Source organism: Amblyraja radiata, chromosome 23, assembly GCF_010909765.2.
Source record: "Amblyraja radiata isolate CabotCenter1 chromosome 23, sAmbRad1.1.pri, whole genome shotgun sequence".
In the NCBI taxonomy this organism is placed as follows: Eukaryota; Metazoa; Chordata; class Chondrichthyes; order Rajiformes; family Rajidae; genus Amblyraja; species Amblyraja radiata.
In genome coordinates, this window is record NC_045978.1 from 34,775,500 (window position 1) to 34,803,318 (window position 27,819).

At 41.2% G+C, this 27,819-nt stretch overlaps 1 protein-coding gene across 4 annotated transcripts in view; it reads left to right on the top strand.

The window, feature by feature from the left end:
- Positions 1-27,819, top strand: part of gnas (GNAS complex locus) — a 292,173-nt gene that overhangs the window by 127,977 nt on the left and 136,377 nt on the right. For all 4 annotated transcript variants that reach the window (XM_033042023.1, XM_033042024.1, XM_033042026.1 and 1 more), the window contains exon 4: positions 1,423-1,542. In XM_033042023.1, coding sequence (XP_032897914.1) covers positions 1,423-1,542 — 120 coding nt within the window. The remainder of the gene's footprint in view (positions 1-1,422; positions 1,543-27,819) is intronic.

Below are 27,819 nucleotides of genomic sequence, written 5' to 3' on the forward strand. Positions count from 1 at the left end.
TTCCCACATCTAACTGCTGCAGCAACGGCAGTAACAAACCACACTATCTTTTTTCCTGTTAAGATATTCCTTAAAATACCTAAAAGGACACAAATTGCTGGAGTAACTCAGTGGGTCAGACAGCATCCCTGGAGAGCAGAGGTAGAGGATGTTTCGGGTTGAGTCCCTTCTTCAGGCTTTAGAATTTAGACTTGCAGGGTGGAAACAGACTCTTCGGCCCACCGAGTCCGCACCGACCAGTGATCACCCTGTACACTAGTACTATCCTACACACTGGGGACAATTTACAGAAGCCAATTAACCTACAAACCTCCATGCCTTTGGAGTGTGGGAAGAAACTAAGTTGACCAATGTAAACCAAAGTTGGGGGACAGTTGGAATCAATGCCCCAGAGTAAGGAAAGGAAAATAATGAATCTAATTTTTCACAATTAATTGCTGTCTAGAACACTGTTTTTGAAAAGGAATGTGATACTGGACTCTGCAAAAATCATTCCTGACAGTGAGACCTCCAGTGTTTCTCCCCCTCTTAAATAATTCTATTTACTGGCCTACTTGTGGAAGGCTATTAGCAGTGCATCTGTATGTCTGAAGGTGTTTCCTTCAGTAGGGGAAGTACTATTTTGGATATTGATCCTGGTACTGGAATGCAGTGACGGTTAATCCCAATTTAATTGCTGAAAATTTTAACGCAATAGAAAATACTGGAAATGTTCAGCTGGTTAGGCTGCCTCTATGGAGAGAGAAATGCGAGTCCATGTTTTAGATGGATAATATTTCATCAGCTCATGCATCAATCTATTGCATCTGTTCTCACATGTGCTGCATTCTGCATATTTCCTGTCTTTCGTCTGTATTTTATTCATGTGTTCCAGCACAAAACAGAATTTATATTATGCTATCATAGTCATACAGCCAGAAGCAGGTCCATAGTGCTGACCATCAAACACCCGTTTACATTGATGTACACTAATCTTATTATTCTTACCATGTTCCCCCTCGACCGCCAATGATTCTACTGCTCACCAACACACTAGGACCAGTTAACTAGAAATCCATGTTTTGGGCACCTGGAGGAAACGCAGGCAAACGTGTGAACTTTACAAAGATGGTACTGGAGGTTAGGATTGAAACCAGCTCGCTGAAGCTGTGAGGCAGCAGCATCCACGAGATGTGCAGCTGTATCGCCCTTCATTTGTCAGTTGAAGTTGGGAATTGTGTTTGATCGGTTTTCCAGAATGGGGGATGATTCTGTCTTTGCTCCTGAATACTTTACAGTTATGGAGTAGCATCTATGAGCTTTGAGAACAAGTTGAGATGTGATACCAAGTATGAAATGCATAGAGAAATTTGTGGTTGGAGAATTATGAAGGAGGAAATGGGATTATGTGCGTGACCAAAATTATTCTTATTTTTCTTGCAGACAATAGTGGGCGCAATGAATACGTTGGTTCCACCAGTCCCATTAGCCAATCCTGAGAACCAATTTCGATTGGAGTACATTCTAAACTTAACAAATCAGAAAAACTTTGAATTTACGCCGGTAAGTGATGTCAAGCTCTTGTGGAAGTTGGCAGAAATATGTGAAGATTATTCTGTTAAAATGAGTTGCATTGAGCAATTTGAATTTTATGGTTTTAACAAAATGAATCTCGTTTTTGACTGAGTTTTGTTTTGGTGTGGGGCTCCCCATATTGCCCTGACCTGGGCTCCAACACCTTGTTGAAATGAGTGGAAAACAAAGCATTATTGTTAAGATTGATAGGAGCTTTAGAACTGAATGGGGGAAATTACTTCATGCTAAATTAGACATTCTTATTTTTGTAGAATGATTATTGTTTATAGTGGAGCAATAGTGTAGCAGTGGATTGCTGACTTTGAAGTAGATTTCTAAAATATGCCAGATGCTAGTTGGTTTATGTTAGCTCTTAATGCACTGAGGATGTATTTGCCCATTCGACTTAATTATGCTGCAGCTTAAGGTCTTGGTGGGTGTTTTATGATTGCCCATCTTGAAGCATAAAAATGGCCTTTTGAAATGCCAGGTTTCAAAATGTTCTGTGATGTTTTCTAGTTCCTGTGTTCTGCTTACTATTTTGGGGGGACATACTTTGGAAAAAGAATGCATACTGTTCTTAGCAGTTACCTTGGTGTACTTTGCATTTTGTTTGTGAAAGGCTATAGATTCAAAAATGTGGAAGGAGTATTAGAATTTTCTTGCATCTTTTGGATAAACCTTACTGAAATTTTGTCTGGAATTTCCAAATGCTAAATTTATGGCAAGAATGCAAAGTTGTATACTTTTAGCTGTGGAGTTTAATCCTTTTTCATATTAGCAAAATTGGGTAACTATTTTGATAAGTTTGATCGTACTTATATTTGGTAGCTGCCATGTTTTTGATATTAAAATGTGATTTGAAAACTGATTCTAACCAGTTGGAGTGAACTACAAATTACATTCACTGACATTAAAAACGTAAGAAATAGGAACAAGCAATATAAACACTTGCTTGCTCTGCTGTTTGATAAGATCATGGTAGACCTGATCTTGGCATCAACTCTACTTCCCTCTCTATACCAACTCTTCTCTATTGCAAATTTGTCTATATTAGCTTTAAATATAGTTAATGATTCAATCTTCATAGTTATTTGGGGTTAAAAAAATCCTAACATTCACAACCCTCTAAATGAATCCCTACTTATCTCAGTCTTAAATGGCTAATCATTTATTCTGAAACTATCCCTTTTGCTTCTGGTACACCCAAAGAAAGGAAATATCTGCTGTTTGTCTCCAATGTCAAATCCCTTTAGAATTATGTTTGTCATTTTTCTGAACTCCATTGAGTCCTCTTCAATTTTACCTTATAATTCAACCTGCTTGATCCTACGGATCAACCTAGTGAATCAATATTTACTACTTGAATTAGATCAAACCTGCATTGCAACTCTTTGTAGATTTGTTTTCATCTTGCATTTTTTTGAAGGTTGATTATTTGTAAATGCAGAATCATCAAAACTGCACTGATAGTTTCTAAAAAGCCAGTGAGGGTGGAATGCTTCATGGTGTGGACAGTTCTGTTGGAATGTATGGCAGCATTCGTGTGGGAAGTTTCACAATTTGGGTTGGAAAGGATGTTTGTATTGGTCTGTTATGCCTTATTTTCATTTGACTTTGTATCCTGATAAACTCACATTGGAAGACGTTGAGCAATTGGGAAATGGGGGTGATCTTTAATACTTTATTGTATGGATTAATTTTGTCGCATCTATTGTGCAGCAATGTGGAAAAACTTGGAAAGTCATTTTAAAAGATCAAACATTTTCTTATTTCAGCATTATTTCTGTTTTATAATAGAAAATTAACACATTTGTATTTATTACTGTTTTAGGGATGATTGTGGGGAAACTTTCTGTCAATATTTTCATTTGTAATTTTTTAATTTGTTGATATTCTGTAAAATTCAGAATGGCCTGTGCCAAATATTTTTCCTGAAGCACAGTCTCCATACATATTCCTGTACAGTGAGGTTTTGAATTATTTTGCCACTCAACAGAGCTGCCAAATAGTATAGATTTTCCGTATTGTTTGGAAATGCGATCAGAATACGGATGTACGGATTTACTTTGTAAAATACGGATTTAAAAAAAATTAGCCTGACTTCCTGTTTCATCTTGCTGCTTAAAAAATGCAAGGATATAAAAAGTCATAATGTATCTCTAAAAGTTATAACAGATTAAATCTATTAGTATATTAAATTTCAAGATCTGGAAGCTTTGATCTGCCTGTCCCGCTCCAGGTTTAAACAGCGCTGTCACATATTGACTTTACACATAGCGCTATGGCCACAGCGCTATGGGTCACAGACTGTTAAGGGAGGGAGAGAGAGAGTGGGAGGAATAAGAGAGGGAGGGAGATTAAAAAAAAGGAAGGAGGGAAGGAGAGTGAGAGTGGGAGGGAAAAAGAGGAAGGAGGGAGAGAGCGAGGAAGGGAGAGGGAGGCTTCCAAAATGGCTTTTACATCATCATCTGGTGCTAAAAGCAGGAAGCAGCCGTTCAAACAGCAGTATACAAAGAGATGGCAATGACTGCACTGTCAAGAAACGTGCATAGAAGACATGTCAATTGGTAGCAAAGTTATGCATTCTTGTGCTCTTACGTAGGTATGACTGCACATTTTAAATAAAAATAACACATTCAGCAAAATGGCACCGCATAAACATACTGATTTCCTCAGCAAAATACTGATTTTCAGGTACTGGAATACTGAAATGCTCTGACAAAACTTGGCAGCTCTGACTCCAGGATTTGATCACAAATCTCATAATGCCAATGTGTATTTCTGCAACGAGTGCTCTGTGCTGGTCAAGTTACTCTTAACTTGGGCAGAGGATTTTATTGCTAAACAAGAATTATGCTGGACAGTGGCAAGCTCTTGGTATTTTAACATTTACACTTTTTCTGGGTTGGGATATGTAACTTTGCTTTTGAGTCAATGGCACAAAGCCATTTGGGGGCATAGAAATCATTTTTCCCACTAGTTAGCAATACTGAACATGAAATTTGTGAACCATTAACCAAGTGTATATGGAATATCTTGCTTCAATTCAGATAAATAAATGGCTGATGTCAACATTGGAAATGGTGTGCAGTGGAAAATATATTAAAAATGATGGTTGAGGTATAATATATCACAAGAACAAGTAGGTCATGTGACTTGGACGTGTTCCACCTTTCAGTAAGAGCATGGCTGATCTGAACTTTGCTTCAGTTTCACTTTCCTGCCTGTTTCCCTTATCCTTGATTTTCTTGGTAATTCCAGCACCTGTCTTGGGCTTGTATATGTTTTAATGATTTAGCCTTCACAGCTCCAGGGTTCAGAATTCAAAAAATATATGACACTCTGAAAATAGATTTCTCTGTCTCATTTTGGCAGCCCTAATTCTTAATCTATGCTCCCTCAGTTCTTCATGAGGGAAAACATAATCTCAGCATCTACCTTGTCTCCTAAAATCTTTCATGTATCAAAAAAATATTTATTCTAAACTGAAGTGAATACTAGTTCAACACTTCCTCCAGAAACAGTTTTATCAAAGCAATTAATCGAGCAAACCTTTTAGAAACTGTCCTCCAATGCAGGTACTCCAGATGTGTATTTACTAATGCCTGTAAAGTTAGAACAAGACTTGCCTTTGCACTCCACCCCTTTGTCAGCATTTTATTTTCCTGTCTAATTCTTGCTATATCTGCATCTAACCTTGTTTTGTGAACAAGAACACACAGGCTCCTCTGTAGCATTCTGTGGTCTTCATTTTAACAAATTCTATTTTTAGTTTAGAAATACAGCATGAAAATAAAATTGGTAACCTCACAATTCCCTTTCTCATACTCATTTGTCTGGTTGATGTTTGCCTATTTTTTTGCTAACAGTGTACATCCAAACAAGTTATTTTTCTTCTTTGTATCATCAGCAAATAGTTTCTTCATCCAATTCACTTATATAGATTGTAAGCTATAGAAACCCAGCTCTGTGCCCGAAATACTCCTGTAGTTACATCTTGCAAACCTGCAGATCATTCATTTAACCTGAGTGTTTTCTAGTTGTTAGTCAATCCTTTATCCATATTATCCCCAATGCCACAAGCTCTTGCTGCATAATCTTTTATAACCCCGTTTTGAAAATCCAGATGATTCCTCTTCATCCATCCAGCTCATTACATCTTTAAACAAGGTTTCATCTGTTAAACAGAATGTGTCTGATGTTATTAATGTTTTCCAAACGTTTTAATACTACTTCCTTAATAATAGATTTCAGCATTTTACCCTATGACAGATGTTTAGTCAACTGGCATACAATTTCCTGCTTTCTCCTTCTTCTTGAATCTGGGCATTATATATGTAATTTACCAATCTGCTATGAATATTTAAGTATCCAGGGAATTTTAGAAGTTCATACTGTAACCATTTTCTTTTGAGGGACTAATATTTATCCTAGCTATTCTTTTCCATTTTATACACGGGAAGCTGTGTATAATTCTATTATGCCTTTTCCCAAATTATGTTCAATTTATTGTCTTCTTTAAAAAATATCTGAAATGACTGGTTTCTAAAATTTCTCAATTTTTAGGCATCATTAAACTTAGCTGAACTGTATACCATGTTGCTGAGTTGGATACTAGCCTTTTATTCCCATGTAGGCTACAAATGTATCATCTTTGTGTTATTTGTCAATTAATATTTGTTGCGAATAATGAAATGCAGTAAACCCTCCGTTTAACAGATCTCTTTATAACGGATTTTGGTTATAATGGACTGACCTGCCAATACCACCTGCAGCTTGCACCACCTCCCCTTCGTTTACAGCCCTGGCTTCCAATGCCACATCCGGCTTGCAAAGTGTACCAACGAGCCCTTCTTCAGCCCCTCCGCGGTCCAGTTGACGCAGCTGTTGTTGGAGCGCCCCCCCCCCCCCCTACAGTGACGAAGTGTGACCTGTTGTTGGCAGCGGCCTGAATGTAGCAGTGCCGGCCAGGGGCTACAATGTAAGCTGCAACAACAGTCGCGTTAACTGGACTATGCAGCAGATGGTGAAGAAGAGCTCGCTGGTGCAGAGTAACGTAATTGGCGCCTAAAGGTGAAACCCCACAGTGCTGGAGTAAATGAACAGACTGCATCAGTCCAATGAAGGGTCCCAACCTCACCTACCCATGTTCCCCAGAGATGTTACCTGAACTGCTGAGTTACCTGAACTCTTTGTGTCCTTTTGTGTATTAACCATCATCTGCAGTTCTTTAATTTAACTACTTGTAGTGATAATACCATGCTCTGTTATAGCGGGCAATCGACAATAACGGACACCATTCCCCTTCTCCCCACCCCCTCACCATGAGGGTTCACTGTATTATTTTGTATTTCTATCACTGCTGATCAATTATCTTGCTGTACTGATGTACTTTCCTAAACTGTAGCCAACTAATTTGGCCTTTAGTTACTGCACAAGTTTCACACCTACATTTCTTACTTTCAATCTGAATATGAAATTTGAACATGATTAATTTTCCCCAGAGACTCCCTTTTTACTTTCATATTCTCCACTGAAATCTAAGAAGGCCATTTTATCCTTTGAGTCTATGTCAGCTCACAGAGCAATACCATGTCCCTACTAATTATTCCTGTGGACCATAATCTGCAATTCCCTCATTCTACCAAACCCAACATTTGCAGAAGCAATTTACTCTGCCAACTTGTACATCTTTGGAATGTGGGAGAAAACTAAAGCTCCTGGAGCAAAGCCATGCAAACTCCCCGCCAACTTGTACATCTTTGGAATGTGGGAGAAAACTAAAGCTCCTGGAGCAGCCATGGAAACTCCCCACAGCCAATATTGGGGTTTGAAAATGTGTCAGTGGAGCAGCAGCCAGCAGTTCAAGAGACTCTGCCACCACTCTGCCCCTCATTAATTAATCGTGCCTCTTTACATGAGATAAAATCAAAAATAATCTGTTCCTTAGTTCGTACCACAGTGTATTGAGGCCTGTCCTTTATGATGGACCTGTGTGGCTGGCACAGAATCATAACACACAAATCAGCACTGCACATGACCTCTCCACTAAGTACAGAGCTCATAAAGCAGTTGAGCAAAAGGCCCAACTAAATTAAAACTATACTATGAGATAAAATGTCAGATTGTTTTTATTCAAACGATCTGAAGCTCTCTAAGCATTACATATTCCATCACAAGCCCATCAGGGCATGGACAAAATTATGGAATAGTGGCACCCAACAAAATCGCCTGTCTTCATGGGTTTGTTTATTTCATGACCTGTGATTCTTGTCAAACTGGTTTGAAACTTACAAAAGGCAATAAATTATTGGCCAAACTTCATATAAAGTTCTTTCAGTTCAATAGGTTTATATCTTCACTCACCTTTACCAGTTTAAATTGAGGCATATTTAAATATTTTTAAGGACATGACAATGTAGAGTTGATGATATCCAATGCCTAAGATGTAAAAGATATTAATCAAAAGATATTTTCTGCCCTTAAAGAAAATGTTTCAAGCTATTGAGATCAAGAAATATGGCTTCCTTTTAAGCTCTAGATTTTCTCCACTTCGACTGAAATCAACTGCAGCAACATATAAATTCCAATATTGTACTACTGTAGTTTTACAAGGTACAGTAGTTATACATTGTAGTTCACTTCAAAAGCCTCTATTGCAAGGTTCAATCTTGAGTGTTTTTATTTTTATGTATTGTTATGCTTCAATACCTCTGGAAGTCAAAAATCTTAGAATTGATTTGGTGTTTTACTTTATTTTGATGGGCAGGACTTTTCAACACTTGTTTTATCTTCCAATTTAGTTGGAAAAGCATCAGTTGTTCAATGGGAATATTGTGTAGGAGTGTAATTCTTGTTCTTAGTACTAATACATTTTACATTTTCTGTGAAGTATGGTGCATGTGTCATCCTGGGAAAAATGTTATGTTAATGCAGATTTGTTGTATATTGTTTAAAGTGCCAAGTATAGTTGTATTCACACTTGTCTAATTAAACACAACTTTTTAATCTGCCTACTTGAAGATCGAATGAAATTGCAACATGGAGATTTTTGAAACTATTAATTGTGCCTAACGAGTGCATTAAAATTGCATACATTTGTAAGTGGCTCACATCTTTGGATCACCTAGATGATTTACTGGATAAAAGATTGAATACTTTTTTTAACTATAGCATTGAAAAAGTTAGATGAATCATAATTGGCATGTGAGGGTGAATGCCAAATGTTTGAGAATTGGCTAGTAGAGATAGCTGTGCCAAAGATTCAAGTGGTGCACGCAAACAACTCGAGCCATTAACAAAAATGAAGCTACCCGAGCACCGTGGTTGGGTTTTAAATGGAATCATCTGAAGTGAAAGTGGAGTCAAAGTTAGCTATGTACAGAATTAATTCAAAACGCAAGAAAATCTTCTAAAGATGTGAAAACTTAATGGAAAATAATCATTAAGTCGATTTGCGAACGGTGCCTTTAGCAGTCAATAGACATTCACTAAAATCTTGCATTTTTGTGTGGAACGATGGATTGTGTAGCTGGAGTTTAGCAAGAGTTGAATTAAAACGTTGGAATTGTGGGTTATTTTTGTAGCTAATATATGGTCCTATACTAACAATAGTAAATGGATTTTGGCTGATGACAATTTCCATTTGCATAGAGCTTGTAGAATGTAATTGGAGCACAGTAGTCACAGTTAACACTTGCTGGTAATCGCCAGATGCAAATTATTACTTCAAGTCAAATTTATTGGTTGATGCAAGCAACCGCTTTGTGTTGTAAATCTGCAGAAAAGATGGTAGTCTTGCTATGTTTCTGTGTAATCGTTCCAAAAACAAATGAGCAGCAGGGAATTGTTATTTAATGTAAAACTGACAATAACCAACTTCTCTATTTTACGGCCTTTGTTGTTCCACTTCCCTCTACATACCTATTTTATGAAGTTTGTGTTGAAATGCAAACGTGAAGGTTGCCAGACCATTCCTTCAGGTTGCAAGAAAAGAGACCGTTAAATTCACCAGATCTTGCTCATCTTCTTGGGGAAGCATTTGCTAATATCGGGACTACGAATTTGTTATCTTGATGTATGTGTACATTTACTAAAATAATGAGGAATGCAAATACTCGCAAAAATATCGAATTTTGATCTTCATTTATCAAAATAAAAATTATAAGAAGGAATTATGTTACCTAATTGGTTGGTATTGTGTTAGCCTTGTTTGGTGTGTCGAATTTAATGTTTGTAGTTACACTAAATCGCTTTAACTACCCTGTGGCACATACCAAAATTATTAAATGGGAAATGGTCACAAAAACAATGATCACAAAACAATCCACATCTCTCTTTGTTCATTATATCACAAAATAAGTGAAGCTACTAAAACCACTGTGTTCCACAATGTTCCAGATTTGTTCTTTCACATCGGAAGGATTGGAATAAGCGAGTTCGGTTTTCCAACTGCGCATGCCCAGGTCATAAATTTGTGATAAACTGCTGAGTTGCTGCGTGTATACAGACCTGCGTTTCACCCGTATTTGGGATTGAACCCGGGTCTCCGGTGCTGCAAGCGCTGTTGAATTGCTTCTGGAGGTAGATAATGTAGAACAAGTGCAAACGGATGATCTCACTTCCGTCCTCTCCCGAGTGTCCCATCCATGTCCGGGTGACGGGACACCTATCTACAGCCAGCACTAACTCCAGCTCAACTCTACTCCAACTCCCGAGGAACCCGTTCCCCGACGGGCCGGGGACTGTCACCTGCACCTCTCGCCCTATCCAGTGGCTGTCGTTTAACCCCCCCGGTGCCGGCCAAAGCCGAGCACCAGTCATCAACGGGGATACGCACAAAATGCTGCAGTAACTCAGCGGGTCAGGCAACATCTCCGGAGAAGGGTCTCGACCCAAAACGTAAAGGTGAGGCCGGATTTGGGGCGGCGGTGCTGCTGTTCCGGGCATATGTGGAGGGGGTGTAGCGGGACCCGGGCCTCGGCCGCTCCCTCCCACTCCCCTGGCTCCAGGCTGCTCGGCCCATCCCCCCCCGCTAGCCCCCGTCTGAAGTACAACTTCATCGCCGACGTGGTGGAGAAGGGGCCGGCGGTGGTTTACATCGAGATCCTAGGAAGGCGAAGAGGGATAGGAGTGTGGGAGGTGGGGACTGGGGGATAGAGGGAGAGGCGACGGGGAGAGGGATGGGAAGAGAGATGGGGAGAGAGGAACTTGCTATCGCAGCTTCACTGCAGGTCCTGGACACCCTGTCTCTGCAAGAACTCCCCGATGCTAGGACAATCCCTCCGCCCCCATCCCCCGCTCCACACTGGAGGGAGGGACTGGGGGACATTGCCCGCCTCTGCAACCAACGTGCAAACCCCGGCACTCCCCGTAAACCACCGCCGGCCCCTTCTCCACCACGTCGGCGATGAAGTTGTACTGAACACATCTGTGAGCAAAACGCAAACCCCCCCCCCCCCCTTCTCTCTCCCCCACCTCTCACAGTCTCTCCGCTGGGCCAGTCTCTACCCCTGCCTCCCACTTGCATTTGCCCCCTCTCGCTGTTACACCCTGCTCACCTGCTACCTGGCACCCTGTTCGCTTTTTTTTCGTGAATGACCTTTGACAAATCCCATGATTCCTTGCGTTTTTTGGAATACCAAACTCACTTATTAAGTCTGAACTTTATAGAGTTAAGAGAACTATTAATTGGTACATGTGACAATTAAATTAAATCCTGAATCTTGAACTAGTACAAAATAAAACAAATTCAAATCTCAAAAGTTTACCAATGCTTATCCACGGTTGAACACTGATTTATTTTTTTCAGCACCGTCGTTCCAGAGCCTTTCTGGATTATCCATTTTTCTGGGCCAGCAGGTCATGTGATGATGAAACAATAATATACTCTTAGCCTGCTAATGACACCCGTCCCATGTCTCTAAAGCACCATGGAGTGTCAGAAACTAACATAAAACAAACTGAATGTGAATGAAATGACCTGCCAACCCATCCCTGGCTTCCAACCTCACTCCCGACTTACAGAGTACACTACGAGCCCTTTGCCCACTGCTTGTTTCGATGACATGGCTGTTGGTGGGGCTCATGTTTTAGCCCCTGGAAACAGCTCTTCAGGACGCCGCTCCCTTCCACCCCACCACCCCCAGACCCTCCTTCACTTTATCAAAGGTCTTCTGAAATGAACAAGAACTACACGCGATACTCAATATGGCCTAAAAATGCAACGTGACTTCCTGACAGTCATACCTGCTGCCCGACTGATGAAGGCAAGTTTACTGTGCGCCTTCTGTACCATCTACTTGTTGCCACTTTCAGGGAGCAATGATTTATCAGCCATTATACTCTGATAACATTGCTTTCACATTCATTTTACTGTTGAGATGTTTTCTCAAAGCTATCTTGGATGTTTAGTGATTAGAGAACAGAGTTGTGATGGTCTGAAGAAGGGTCTCGACCCAAAACATCACCTATTCCTTTTCTCCAGAGATGTTGTTTGACCTGCTGAATGACTCTAGCTTTTTGTGTCTGTCTTAGAGCTATGAAGGACTGCATTAATGTAGAAGGATCTTGGGGTCCAAATCCACAGCTCCCTGAAAGTAGCAGCACTAATAGATATAGTGAAGGCAGCGTACAGTATGCTTACCATCATTTGTCGGCGTTACATGTACACATTGAGGCTTTATTAATCTTTGGTTAAACTGCATTTAAAATATAGTGTGCAGTTCTGGTCGCCCCATCACAGCAAGGATGTGAAGTCTTTGGATAGGATGCAGAAGGTTTATCAGAATGCTACCAGCATTAGAGGGTACGAGCTATGTGGAAGGGAAAGTCAAACTTGAATTGTGTAAGAAGGAACTGCAGATGCTGGTTTAAACCAAAGATAGACACAAAGTTGGAGTAACTCAGCGGGTCAGGCAGCATATCTTTCATTCATTGATCGTTATCTCTCCACACCACCGTCTATATCTCTCGTTTCCCTTATCCCTAACCAGTCTGAAGAAGGGTCTCAACCCGAAACGTCACCCATTCCTTCTCTCCAGAGATGCTGCCTGTCCTGCTGAGTTACTCCAGCTTTTTGTGTCTATCTTTGGTCAAACTTGAATTGTTTTCTGTAGAGTGTCAGAAGCTGAGGGGAGACGTGGTATAAGTTTATAACATGAGAGGCATGGGCAGGGTGAGGAAATCAGAATATTTCTATAATGGTGGAAATGCCAAATACTAGATGACATAGCTTTAAGGTGTGAGGGGGGGAAAGTTGAAATGAGTCGGGAGTTTTTAATTGTCATACGTACTGACAACAGAACAATGAAATTCTTACTTGCAGCAGCATAACAAGCTTGTAAACATAATACTCATAGATAACATAAAAAACAAGGAAAAAATCAATAAATGAAAACTATGGATCAAACTCACTTTTAAATACATTACTAACTACTGTATAGTTTGATGGTGGCCACAGTGTTTTTGAGGAGCTATCTTTCCCTGATTAAAACTCCAATAGTTCGGAACCAAAATCAGGAATAGCAAAGAATGACTATTTTGAGAAACATTTCTTATGTTGCAATAGACATTTTATGTATCTTAAATTCAAATGATGAAGAATTTCTCCACAGCTGAATTGCTGCCTGCTGTGGTCAAAATCCTCAATTGGATTAGACAATACCAACCTGTTATATACTTGGAGCACTGTGAAACTGAAGCTTACTTGTTTGCACATTTTTTTTCTGCTGTCAAATTTCCTGTTGTCATTTTTGGCGCACGGATATACTTTCTTTATTGATCATAGTTGTTTGATCATTTAGGAGTTAATCATAAATGTTTGGTTCTGATTTTTTTTTTTCATGTTTTAACAAAGATGCCCCACTCCTCAACCCATGGTCATATGTATGAAATGGATGTATTCCAATGTGTAGTTTGGGCATCTTTTATGATTTTACCATTTGTTTGTTCTAGATCTGTGATTTATACACTTTTTGGATGTTACAAAGTTTTATTTGTAAATCAACCTTTTAAATAAAATATAATTGGGGCTATAATTAGATACATATTTGTTATAATATGTTTATTTATTGCTACTTTATTTCTCTTGATTACAGAGATTTTTTCAGTTTAATCCTGCTGTTACTTGTATTTAGATCTTATCAATTATTTAAAAGTATATATTATTCATGAGTAAGGACTTGAGTTATGCATTCATTTCACGAGTTTACATTTTAGACTGTTTGCGGTTTTGGTGCAAAATAAATGTTCCTGTATTCAACTACTTTTCCTGTACAAGGTAGCAATCTAATTTGATTTTAAAAATTGCTTTGGGATCTGAGACCTGAGATGCCCTCGTTCGTGCTTTCCTCATTAAGGTCTGGAACAAGATGGTTAGGATGAGGAAGAATGGTTTAAAAAAAAAAAAGTTGAATCGGGCAATTTCGCAGTAGTGCAATTTGTGATGAACAGACCAAGAGTGGTAAGAACACAGAAGTCCATCTGGAAAAGGAATTCTGAAGGTAGGTGGAAGAATCCACTATTTGGTGTGATGACCAAAGAAATGGAAACTGAGGTGAAGATAGTGGATCGTTCAGCACCATGTCAGGCTTGTAATTGAAATAGGAATAAAACAGAAGCTTATCTGAAGGGACAGATTGTTTGGGATTGTAGAGGTTCGGAAGATTGGAAGAAGGGATAGTGAAAACATGCGAAAATACATAGTCATCGAGTTATATTGCACAGCAACAGGTCCTTTGACTTGCCTTCATGTCATCCAAGTTGGTATAAAGTCCCATTTCCCTGTTATTGTCCCATAGCCCTCTAAACACTTCCTCTTCATGTATCTGAACAAATGACTATTATAATTGTAACCACTTCATAGCTGCGTCTGGCATCTCACTCCAGATATGGACTATCTTCCGATTGAAAATGTTACTGCTGTGGTCTCTTTTAAATCTCTCCTTTCTCACCTTAAGCCAATGCCTCTTGTTTTAGAATCCTCTACTTTGGTGAAAAACACCGTGAGCATTCACTTTGTCCATGCCCGTGTACACCTCAATAGGGACATCCTTCAGCCTCCTACGCTCCAAGGAACAAAAATCCCAGTTTATCCAACCTCTCCCTACATTCAAGTCCTAGAAACATTCCGCTGAATCTCTTCAGCACTCTTCCTAACTTTACAAACTTGCCAAGCTAATTTACAACCTTCCAAAAGCCGATGACCAGAACTCACCAAAGACTTAGACAACTGCACCATAATGTTCCAGCTTTTGTGCTTACTTTGTCCCACTGAAAGCAAGTGTGCCAAAGGCTTCTTCACCAAACCGTCCATCTGACTCACCACTTTTGGATAACCATGCACCTGTGCTCCCTGATTTCTCTGTTCTGCAACATTCTCCATAACTCTACCATTTACTGTGTAGAGCCTGCTCTGTTTGATAATTCAATACCTCATACTTTTCAGAATTGAATTCCATTTGCCATTCCTTGACCCACCTTCTCAACTGATCTAGACTCTGTTGTAGACCTGGGTATCCTTCCTCACTGTCCACTATACCATTAATTTTGGTGTAATCTACAAATTTATGAGATAAACTGTAGTGACGCTGCGACACTCCTGTTTACAGGCCTCCAATCAGAAAATATGCCCCGACTCCTTCCACTAAACCAATTTTGAATTAATTTGTCTAGCTCACCTTTGATTTCCTGTGGTCTAACCTTCTAAATTAGCATCCCATTGGAGACTTTGTCAAAGACCTGGCTAAAGTCTACATAGACAAACTCCACTGCCCTGCCCTAATCAATCCTCTTGGTGACCTCTTATTTAAAAAAAAAAAACTATCAGATTTGTGAGGTACTATTTCCTTGTACAAGGGCATACTCACTATCCCTAATCAGCCTGTGCCTATCCACATGCTGGTAGATCCTGTTCACATAGATCATTCCAACAACTTTCCCACCACTAACGTCAGGCCTGCTAGCCTATAGTTCCCTAATATGACATGGGCAAGACTGAGTCAGAGAAAAGTGAAGGCTGATCAGGACTTAGAACTTTTGAAGTTTCTAATCTTTGTCTGAAAAAATGTAAAATCTGCAAAATGGAAAGAATAATAAATGCTTAGCCAGTCAGGCTGTGCTGGGGAGACTTTAAGTCTTCCCCTGGTTATGAATGCACAATGTATAGACAGAAACCCACATATACGAACAATCAACAATAATTGAGGGCTGCGTCAAGCTGAGCAAAGCCAGAATGAATGAGCAGACTCCCTCGCTCACTGATTTAGTGAGGCTGGCTGGAGCTCCTCCCGTGTCGGTCTGCTCTCCCGTCTTGGGTGTGTCTGTCATGCTCTACTGCATGCTGATCTTGTCCACTTCTGATTTATGAAAAAAAAAGGTTATGGATAGTTTTCTGGAACCTGTAGACTGCCTGTAACTGGCTTCTATTAATGGGCTAGATACAACACTTGTGTTGAAGTTTGTGAAATAAATGCTCTTTGCTTTTGTGACGACTTTGCTGAAATGAAGGCTTGAATCATGGACAAAGCTGCTTCATATACACTTTGAAGTGTTAAAAAACCTTACCAAGTGCAGAATACATTGTGAATTAACTGTATGAGTTTATTGTGCACACCTATTATGCAATCGTGTTGAGATTAATTCCAGAATCCTAAATTCAATTCAGTGTGCTATACTACAGCAGTACTATCTATATTTGCTAATTGCCTCTTGACAAGGTTGTGGTGAGCTTGCCACAACTGGCTTTGTCACACCATTCCTGAGGGGATCTGAGTCTGCTACATGACAAAGGTTTAGATTGCACATAAACCAGGCTGGATAATGATGGGAGGTTTTCTTGCGTAAACATCAGATGGGTTTTTACAACAAAATTTTTGTGGTGACAGTTATTAAGACTTGTTATTGTTGATGCAAACTGTAGATTATAATTATATTTAGAAACATAGAAAATAGGTGCAGGAGTAGGCCATTCGGCCCTTCGAGCCTGCACCGCCATTCAATATGATCATGGCTGATCATCCAACTCAGTATCCTGTACCTGCCTTCTCTCCATACCTCTTGATCCCTTTAGCCACAAGGGCCACATCTAACCCTCTTAAATATAGCCAATGAACTGGCCTCAACTACCTTCTGTGGCAGAGAATTCCAGAGATTCACCACTCTCTGTGTGAAAAATGTTTTTCTCATCTCTGTCCTAAAAGATTTCCCCTTTATCCTTAAACTGCGACCCATAAATTCCATAACTGCCATGGTGGAGGATATGAATTCTAGTTGATGGATTATAGTCAAGATCTCTGGGTTACCAATCTGCCACATACTCCAGGAACATTATTTTTGTATACTCAATGCAATTTAAATAAATTATGCAGTATTTGCATAGTTTTGTAAACATGAAAGAGATTAAACGGCCTGTCCCACATGGCGATTTTTTTCTTCTTCTTTTTTTTCCGGCGACTTCCGGCATAATTGACTGACGTATCAGGTCACCAAAAAATTTGTGGCGTGATGACGTATTGACGCGTAGTGTGTTTTCAAGTGTCGTGACTTTTTTGTTGCCGCTGGATTTTGAAATGCTCAAAATCTTTTGGCGACCCTGATATGACGCCGGCAAGTGGGACAGGCCCTTTAGTGGAACATTGAGTGGAAATGTGAAATTACATTGCTGGGATTAGGAGTTTTTGTAATTCTGATTCTGATTATAGAATTGTCAGTATGGTTGATGGAGACTCTTAATTTTTAATTTTGAAAAACTACTATTCCAGCGTTCAAAAAACATTCAAAATTTATGAACATCCATGTTTTATGTATTTTAACACAAGCCAGTTTTACCAAATTCGACTTACGAGCTTTGTGTTGCCTTTCTTATCCCGTATACAAAAACGATAAATGATTACTTTAAAAGAATGGTCATTAATTATAATATAGCAAATACAGAAATGATTTGGTAGTTATTCAGTGTTCATACTATTTGGTTGTAAATTACCCAAACAGAATGTGGGGCATTGTTCCTCTGGTTTGCATGTGGCCCCACTCTGGCAATGGAGGAGGCAGTTTAGGAAGAGGAGTAACTGGGAGGTCCGGTAGGCCTTGGTGGGGACTGAGCCCGTGATCAGCGAAACTGTTGGTGAGTCTATGCTTGGCCTTGCCGATGTAAAGGAGGCCACATTGTGATTATCTGAAGCAGTAAATGAGGTTAGACTAGGTGCAAGTAAATCTTTGCTTCACTTGGAAGGACTGCTGGGGTCCCTGGGTGGAGGTGTGGGCCAGGTATTACATTTCTTGGTGAGGGGGTAGTTTTTGGTGGGAAGGGATGAGTGAACCATGGAGTTGCAGAGGTACTGTTCTCTGTGGAAGGTGGAAAGGATGGGGATGGGAAGATGTGACTGGTGGTGGTATCATGTTGGAGGTGATGGAAATGTTAGAGAATGATACGTTGGTCCTTTGGAAACCTTATCTTGGGAGCAGATGCAGCCGAGATGGAGAAATGGAGAGTAGAGGATAACGTCTTTGTAATAGCCCTGTCCCACGGTACGAGTTCATTCCAAGAGCTCTCCCGAGTTTAAAAAAAAAATCAAACTCGTAACCACGGAGAATGAACGTAGCGGGTACGTCGACGCTCGGGGACGTCTCTTAGCGCTAACGGCAGGTACTCGGGAAGACTCGCTAACGGCAGGTAAGCACGGGAAGACTCGTGAAGATTTTTCAACATGATGAAAAATGTCGGGGCAAACTTGGGAGAACTCTTGGAATGAACTCGTACAGTGGGACGGGGGTTTAAGTTAGTGATAAAGTTAATGAAATCAACAAGTTCTGCACGGTTGCAGGAGGCACCCCAATGCAGTTGCAGATTTGGTGGAGAAAGAGTTGGGTGGTTGTACCAGTGTACGTCTGAAACAAGGACTGTTTGATGCAACCACCAAAAAGGCTTAGCTGGGGCCATGTGAGTGCCCATGGCTACACCTTTAAATTGATGAAAGAGAGACGAGTCAAGAGTTGTTTTGTGGGTGGGGACAACTTCCATCAGGCAAATGTACAGATAAATTGATTGGGTCTCTGTTCAGTGAAGAACCGGAGAGCCTTGATACTTTCCTGGTGGGGAATGGAGATATAAAGAGAATGGACATCCATGGTATTAATGAGCCAATGATGGATAGGACACAACGTTATTCAAGAGTTGAAGGATGTTTGACGTGTCTCGGATGTAGGTAGGAAGGGACTGGATGAGGGGGGGGGGGGGTAGGGGGATAGGATGGAATCAAAGTATGTGGAAATGAGTTCAGTGGTGCAGGACCATGCAGAAACAAGGGGTCCACCATGGCAGTCCTCTTTGTGGATTTAGGGAGAGATGGAAGCGGGCAGTGCGTGGCTGGGGAATAATAAGGTTGGTGGCTGTGAAGGAGAAATTGCCAGAGGTGATGAGATTGGAAACAGTCTGGGGGTTGATGGCCTGGTGATCGTCTGTGGCTTCATGGTCAAGTGGTAGGTATGAGGAGGTGTCCAAGAGCTGGCGATTGCTCTCAGCATGGTAGAGGTCAGCTTGCCAGACTACAATGGCGTCTCTTTTTTTGGTGGGTTTAATAACAAATTTTGGACAACGGAAGAAAAGCTCAATGTCACGGCAGGATTTTCCCTGCTCTTGAAAGTAATGGCATATCTTATCTTTTGCAACTATCCAACAGAGGAAATGGTGTCAGTGCTAATGTCGCAACTGAAATGCAACACCTGCCCATCGGCCTCCTCCCTTTATCTTCCAGGCACTCACATTTTCAGGTGATGCAGCGTTTTTTGCGTGAACTTGTTCTAGTTTAATATACTGCATTCAGTGCATATAATGGTTTTTACATCATGGAAACCATCATGGGGTGACACTTTGAAGAAATGTCTTTCTTTCGATCATGAATGTGTCCCTGAGCTTTCAATTACTTGCTATTCCTACCCTGACATGCTCATTCTTGTATCTCTGTTTAACATCCTGCACTTTTTCGATGAAGCTCAGGGTAAGCTTGAGGAACAGTACCTCACATTCCGTAAGTAAGTTTATTGGCCAAGTATTCACAAACAAGGAATTTGCCTTGGTGCTCCGTCCACAAGTAACAGCATGACATACAGTGACAGTTACGAATGACTCAGAAAACACTAAACATTAATAATAAAACATTAATGATAAAACACCATTGATCAAGCATGTGAACCAACAAAATACCAGATCAAAGGGAGGCTACAGATTTTTGGCTGTTGAGTAGAGCAACTACCCGTGGATAAAAACTGTTTTTATGTCTGCCTGTGGCAGCTTTGACAGTCCGGAGTCGCCTTCCAGAGGGGAGTGATTCAAAGAGTTTGTAGCCAGGGTGAGAGGGGTCAGAGATGATCTTGCCCGCTCGCTTCCTGGCCCTTGCAGTGTACAGTTTATCAATGGAGGGAAGGTTGCAGCCAATCTTCTCTGCTGATCGGACGATTCGATGCAGCCTCCTGGTGTCGTGCTTGGTGGCTGAGCCAAACCAGACCATGATGGAGAAGGTGAGAACAGACTCTACTATGGCCGTGTAGAATTGGACCATCATTGCCTGTGGCAGATTGTGCATCCTCAGTTGCCACAGGAATAACATCCTCTGTTGTGCCTTTTTGACTGTGGAGTCGATGGTAGCCCCCCACTTAAGGTCCTTGGAGATGATGGTTCCCAGGAACTTAAAAGACTCTACAGATGTGACTGTGGTGTTGTTGATGGTGAGTGGGGTGAGGGGAGGGGTAGCTCTCCTAAAGTCTACAATCAATTCCACTGTCTTAAGAGCATTGAGCTCCAGGTTGTTGCTACGGCACCAGGACGGTAGCTGTGACACAGGAATGTCTGTAGGCAGATTCCTCCCCATCCTGGATCAGTCCAATCAGGGTTGTGTCGTCCGCAAACTTGAGAAGCTTGACAGAGGTGTCTTTGGAGTTGCAATCGTTGCATGCATGTTACAAATTTCAGGATACATTGCAGAGCTGCCAAGTAGTACGGATTTTCCGTATTTTGTACGGAAATGCGATCAGAATACGGATGTATGGAATTGCTTTGTAAAATATGGATTAAAAAAAAAAAAATCAGCCTTACTTCCTGTTTCATCTTGCTGCTTAAAAAATGCCAGGATATAAGTCATACTGTAACTCTAAAAATTATATCTATTAGTATTTTAAATTTCAAGATCTGGATGATTATTTTTGCAAGCTTTGATCTGCCTGTTCCGCTCCAGGTTTAAACCGTGCTGTCAGTTTAACGTGTGGGAATTTAAACGAACAGCGCTATGGGTTCTAAAAATAGCGCTCCCAGCTGGAGCGCTTTACACATAGCGCTATGAGCTTTACACATAGCGCTATGAGCTTTACACATAGCGCTATGAGCTTTACACATAGCGCTATGAGCTTTACACATAGCGCTATGGCCACAGCGCTATGGGTCACAGACTTGGAGGGAGAGAGGGAGTGGGAGGAAGAGAGGGAATAAGAGAGGGAATAAGAGAGGGAGGGGGAGAGGGATAAAGGGTGTAGAGAGAGGGAGGGTGGGACGGAGGGAGAGGGAGGGAAAGAGAGGAAGGAGGGAGGGAGAGCGAGGGAGGGAAAGGGAGGCTTCCAAAATGGCATCATCATCATCTGGTGCTAAAAGCAGGAAGCAGCTGTTCAAACAGCAGTATACAAAGAGATGGCAATGAATGCACTGTCAAGTAAGGTGTGTAGAAGACATGTCAATTGGTAGCAAATTTATGCATTCTTGTACTCTTACCGCACACAAAAAACACTTTTTTCAGCAAAATGGCACTACATAAAATACTGATTTTCAGGTACTAGAATACTGAAGTGCTCTGACAAAACTTGGTAGCTCTGACATTGTAGAATTCAACAGTTTTGGATAACTACCTATTCCAGTTTTCACTTTCCACTTCATTTAGACATGCCTTCATTTTCTTTTTAAGGTAGTTATGACATTGAGTGAGTGACATAATATTAGCATTATGCATCTCTGACGGCATGCTATGAAAGTTGATCTTGGATAAGATGGCTGATGGTTAGTTCAGTTAAATGAAATGGTTTCAAATTCTAGCATTATTTTTCTTAAGTAAATTCCAAACTTTAAAAAAAAGAGTATAAAGGAAGTAAACTTGCATCATACAAAGCTATCCATGATCATTACTTGTAAGAATGTTGAAGAACTACAGTGTCTCCTATTAAGTAAGTTAGCTGCTTCAGGTTTGTGAGGTTAAAGAAACCTGTTTTTCCACAGATTTATTCCTTTTATAAGAACAATTGTCTGTGGCACGAAGACCAACTAAAAGCACTTCATCTGTAGCTGGTATTTAATGATTGTACATGTGTACTGTGCATTAATGAATGCATGCACTTTGAGGCACCTTTATATCCGATAAGGAGTTAAACAGTTTTTGGGTATGAATTAAAGGGCCTGTTGCTTTTTTTAAACAAGGAGCAGAGTGCTTCTCTGGTCAAAATGTATGTATCGACAAACATCGCACAAACTATCTGGCCATTGCGTCATTACCATTTGTGAGTTTTTTGCAAAATGGCTGTTTCCTAAACATTTCAAAAGCAGTGCTGTATTAATGAAAGGCACTATAAAAACCAGTTTCACCAAGGGAACCATTTTATGAGATAAATGGCCAATGCCTATGTGCTTGTATATTTGACAAAGCTGAGAGTCACAATGGCTAATTAGAATTACGGAGCTGTACAGCATGGAATCGGGTCATTCAGCCCAAACCATCCATGCCAGCTAGTAGGCACTGTTCTGTATTACTGTCATCATTCATCACTTGGTACGTAGCCATCTATGGCCTGGCGATTCAAGTGGTCATCTAGACACTGTCGGCGACCCAACTTCAACAACTTACTCTCTCGGGAACATTCCAGAAACTTGCCCCTCGGTGTGAACAAGGTCCCCTTAATAGACCCTTGACCCCTTGTTCTAAGCCAATATACTCTAGTTTTATCTAGATCAGTCTGAAGAAGTCTTGACCTGAAACGTCACCCATTCCTTCTCTCCAGAGATGCTGGGTGGGTGGGGGCACTTCCTGCAGATTGCCCTTGTAACCCTATATCCCTCATAACTTTATGTACCTCAATCATGTACCTGCTTAAACGCTTGTGCTCCTGGGAGAACAGATATCGCTTCTGCAGTCTCTGGTCATAACTGGACGTCTCTATTCCAGAATACATCCTGTTGAATCTCCTCTGTCCAGGATGATTGCATCTTTCTAGTTCTTGGTGACCAGAGTTGCTTGCAGTCCTCTAGATGAATTCTGACCAAGATTGGCTGGAGATGTTCAAGATTTAGACTTTAGAGATAGAGCATGGAAATAGGCCCTTCAGTCCATGCCAACCAATGACCATCCCATACACTTGCACTACACTACACTACACTACATACACTACACTCTTGGGAACATTTACAATTTTTACTGTAATCAATTAACCTACAAACTTGTTTAAGAAAGAACTGCAGATGCTGGAAAATCGAAGGTAGACAAAAATGCTGGAGAAACTCAGCGGATGAGGCAACATCTATGGAGCGAAGGAAATAGGCAGCGTTTCGGGTCGAGATCCTTCTTCAGACTGATGTGGGGGCGGGAAGAAAGGAAGAGGCGGAGACAGAGGGCTGAGGGAGCTGAGAAGGGGAGGAGAAAGCAGGGAGTACCTGAAATTTGAGAAGTCAATGTTCATACCGCTGGGGTGTAAACTGCCCAAGGCAGTTTCGCTTGGGCAGTTTACACCCCAGCGGTAGGAACATTGACTTTTCTAATTTCAGGTAGTCCCTGCTTTCTCCTCAGCTCTCCCTCAGCCCACTGTCTCTGACTCTTCCTTTCTTCTTTCTTCTCCCCCCCCCCTCACATCAACCTACAAACTTGTATGTCTTTGTAGTGTGGGCGGTAACCAGAGCTTCCGAAGAAAACCCACGTGTTCACAGGGAGAATGTACAAACTTTGTGAAGACAGCATCTATAGTCAGGATCAAACCTGGGTCTCCGGCTCTGTAAGGTAGCAACTCTACTGTTGCACCATTGTGCTGCCCTAATGATGACTTTATGTATAGTATTAAGGTACTGTATAGGTACTACATGTAGTACCTTAATACCACACATAAAGAAGTCATATACTGTAAGAGAAATGCGCAAACACATGTACACATGTGTGTGTGTGCGTATATATGCATGTGAGTATATGGGAAATGAGTATGCAGGGCAAAATGTCAAAGTTCGCATATTACAGCACATGGAGGGGGGGGGGGGGGGGGTAGCAGCAGAGAGTGTAGTCAAATCGTCCATATGGGTAGGCATATGGCAGAATGAAGTCATTTTGTGTAAATCATTTCAGTAACATTAATAAAGAGGCATATGTAATCCATAGGTTTGCAAATGGAGATCTCAAGTACGAAAACAAAGATGTACATAATCTTCATAAAGCAGAGATCAGGTCCTAGCTTGTGGACCTATGCTTGTGTACTTGCTAAAGCCAACGTGGACCCTTTTGGCCCTTCTAAACTCTCGCAAGCTCTTTCCTTCTTTATATTCATCAAAGGCTCTGGCTGATTCTATCCTCTTAAACCTTGCATGTACTTTTTTCTATTTGACCAAGCTTATAACCTCTTTGGTCATCCAAAGTTCTCTTACTTTGCCTTTCTCTTTACTGTGGGGTTCCACAAGGTTCCATCCTTGGCCCCATTCTCTTCTCCCTGTATATGCTCCCCTTAGGCCAAGTGATTGAAAGGCACGGCATTTCCTTCCATTGCTATGCAGACGATACACAACTCTATCTCCCCTGAAGTCCAAAAACCAATCAAATCTGCTTAACCTTACCCGCTGCCTCGAGGATATAAAGTGTTGGATGGCCCCGAACTTCTTCCAATTAAACGAGAGCAAGTCTGAGGTCATCCTTCTCGGCCCCTCGGACTCAATCAAAATGATAGCAGGCAGCCTTGGAAGCCTTATCCCACTACTCAAATCTCACGTCAAAAACCTTGGTGTGATATTTGACTCAGCATTGAAATTTGACAAACAAGTCAATGCCGTGGTAAAAGCTAGCTTCTTTCAGCATCGGACGATAGCTAAAATAAAACAATTCCTCCAGTTTGATGACCTCGAAAAGATCATCCACACTTATCTCCTCCCGCCTAGATTACTGCAACTCCCTCTACACTGGACGACAGATGGCACAATGGGCTAAGTGTTCGGCTGGCGACTGGAAGGTAGCCGGTTCGAATCCCGCTTGGAGTGCATACTGTCGTTGTGTCCCTGGGCAAGACACTTCACCCACCTTTGCCTGTGTGTGAATGTGTGTGAGTGATTGGTGGTGGTCGGAGGGGCCGTAGGCGCAGATTAGCAGCCACGCTTCCGTCAGTCTGCCCCAGGGCAGCTGTGGCTACAGAAGTAGCTCAACACCACCGAGTGTGACTGAGGAGTGAATGAATAATGCGATGTAAAGCGCCTTGAGTATCTAGAAAGGCGCTATATAAATCCCATCCATTATTATTATTATCAGCCAATCTTCCCTGTCCCGCCTGCAACTGGTCCACAACGCCGCAACGAGACTCCTGACGGGCACCCGAAAAAGGGACCACATCACACCGATCCTGGTCTCGCTCCCTGTGCGGCTCCGAATAAATTTCAAGATCCTCCTTTATGTCTACAAAGCCCTCAATGGGCTTGCCTCCACCTACATCAAAAGTCTGCTTACCCACCACACCACTTCCAGGTCCCTCAGATCGGCCGACTTGAGGTTACTGAACATCCCGCGGTCTAGGCATAAGCTCAGGGGGCGACCGCGCCTTTGTGGTTGCAGCTCCTAGACTGTGGAACAGCATCCCTCTTCCCATCAGAACTGCCCCCTCCATTGACTCCTTTAAGTCGAGACTTAAAACTCATCTGTACTCCCAAGCCTTTCTTGACATCCTCTGAGCGAGGGCTATATGTATGTAGTGATGTTTGTATTTAATCTATGACCTGCTGTTGTATAACGTTAGTACCTCCACCAATGTAAAGCACTTTGGTCAACGAGAGTTGTTTTTTCAAATGTGCTATATAAATAAAAGTGACTTGACTTTACTGGAACACGCCAGTCTTGAAATTTGATCAACTTGCCTTTAAACGACTCCCAAATGTCAGATGTGTACTTGCCCAATAACAACTGATCTCACTGTACCCTCCCGAGCTCCTGTCAAATAACGTTATAATTTGCCTTACTCCAATTTAGTAACTTCCCTCATGGTCCACCCTTCTCCCTATTGAAAACAATTAGAAAACTTACGAAAGATAGATACAATGCTGAAGTAACAGAGCGGGACAGGCAACATCTCTGAATAGAAGAAATGGGTGACATTTCGAGTCGAGATATGGTCTGCAGAAGGGTCTCCACCTGAAATACAACGAGATCTGAGGGCCTTGTTCATCAGTCACTGAAAGTAAGCATGCAGGTATAGCAGGCAGTGAAGAAAGCTAATGGCATGTTGGCCTTCATAATAAGAGGAGTTGAATATAGGAGCAAAGAGGTCCTTCTGCAGTTGTACAAGGCCCTAGTGACACCACACCTGGAGTATTGTGTGCAGTTTTGGTCTCCAAATTTGAGGAAGGACATTCTTGCTATTGAGGGAGTGCAGCATAGATTCACAAGGTTAATTCCTGGGATGGCGGAACTGTTGTATGTTGATAGAATGGAGCGACTGGGCTTGTATACACTGGAATTTAGAAGGATGAGAGGAGATCTTATTGAAACATTTAAGATTATTAAGGGTTTGGACAATATATCTTAAAGATAGCGGAGTCAAGGGATATGGGGAGAAGGCAGGAACGGGGTACTGATTGTGGATGATCAGCCATGATCACAGTGAATGGCGGTGCTGGCTCGAAGAGCCGAGTGGCCTACTCCTGCACCTATTGTCAATTGTCCATTGTCACCCATTCCTTCTCTCCAGAGATGCTGACTGTATAGCTGAGTTACTCCAGCATTTTGTGTCTATCTTCGGTTTAAACTAGCATCTGCAGTTCCATCTTACACATTAAAACTTAGAGTTGTGATCACTACCCCAAAATGCTCTTCCACTGTAACAGCTGTCACTGAGCTAGGCATATATTCCGACACAAGATCCTGTATGTTCCCTTCTTGAGTTGGACTATTCACATACTGTTGCAAGAAATCCTCTTGGATGCTCCTAACAAATTCTGCCATCGTCCTAGCTTTTGGTACTGAGTAGGAGGTCCCAATCAATATTGGGGAAGTTAATGTCAACCGTGTTGCTTTGGCATCTTTATGTAATCTGTCTACATATCTGTTCCTCTATCTCCCGCTTGCTATTTGAGGACTATAGTATAATCCCCTTGCACCTTTCTTATTTTTAAGCTTTACCCATATTACCTGAACAGACGATCCTTTCAGTATGTCCTCTTTGAGTGCCCCCGTTACAGTCTCTCTGATTAGTAACGCAATTCCTCTACCTCTTTTCCCTCCATCTCCATCACGTTTGAAACATCGAAATCCCAGAACATTGAGCTGCTAGTCATGTTCCTCTCGCAACCATTTTCAAGAAAAGATGGTAGAATCTGTTTCTACAGTAACTTTGTAAAGGAAATTCAAAAAGAAAAATGTTGTCAGCGTATAAGAAAGAAATTAAGGAGTGGGACTAATTTGAAAGCATTCAAAGACGTGCCACCGTGGGAGATGAATGGCCTCTTGCGCTATATCATTCTCCTTTTGATATATTATGATAAGGTAAACTGCAACAGCCAGGAACTTGAAAGATTTTTAATGCTTGTGTATGGTGACAGAATTTTTCTTAGCCAAGTAAACCCTCTCTGCATAAAATGGGAAAATTCAACTTTTGTTATCCCTGCTCCAAAGATCCTGCTGAATAACAAATGGTGGTTTAACAGCAATTAAAATGCACACGTTTCTTTCTGTAATCATTTAGAATGTGCACTTTAACCACATTTTTTTCTGTTACAAATCTCAAATTGCGGAGTACAGAGGCAAACAAATAAAAGATGGGTCTTTGTCCCAAACATTATGGAGGGCACTGTGTTATTTTTCTCCAGAGATGCTGCCTGATCTGCTGAGTTACACCAGCATTTGAGTTACTCCTGCAATCTGCAACTATTTATTGTCTGGATGGGAACCAACAAGCCTATCTGCCATTTGGTACATCTAACTTCTCGATCCATTATCGATTTTTGAATAAATAATTTCACAGGACGAACAGTAGTTGAACAAAAATTGATTTCCTTTGAAAATT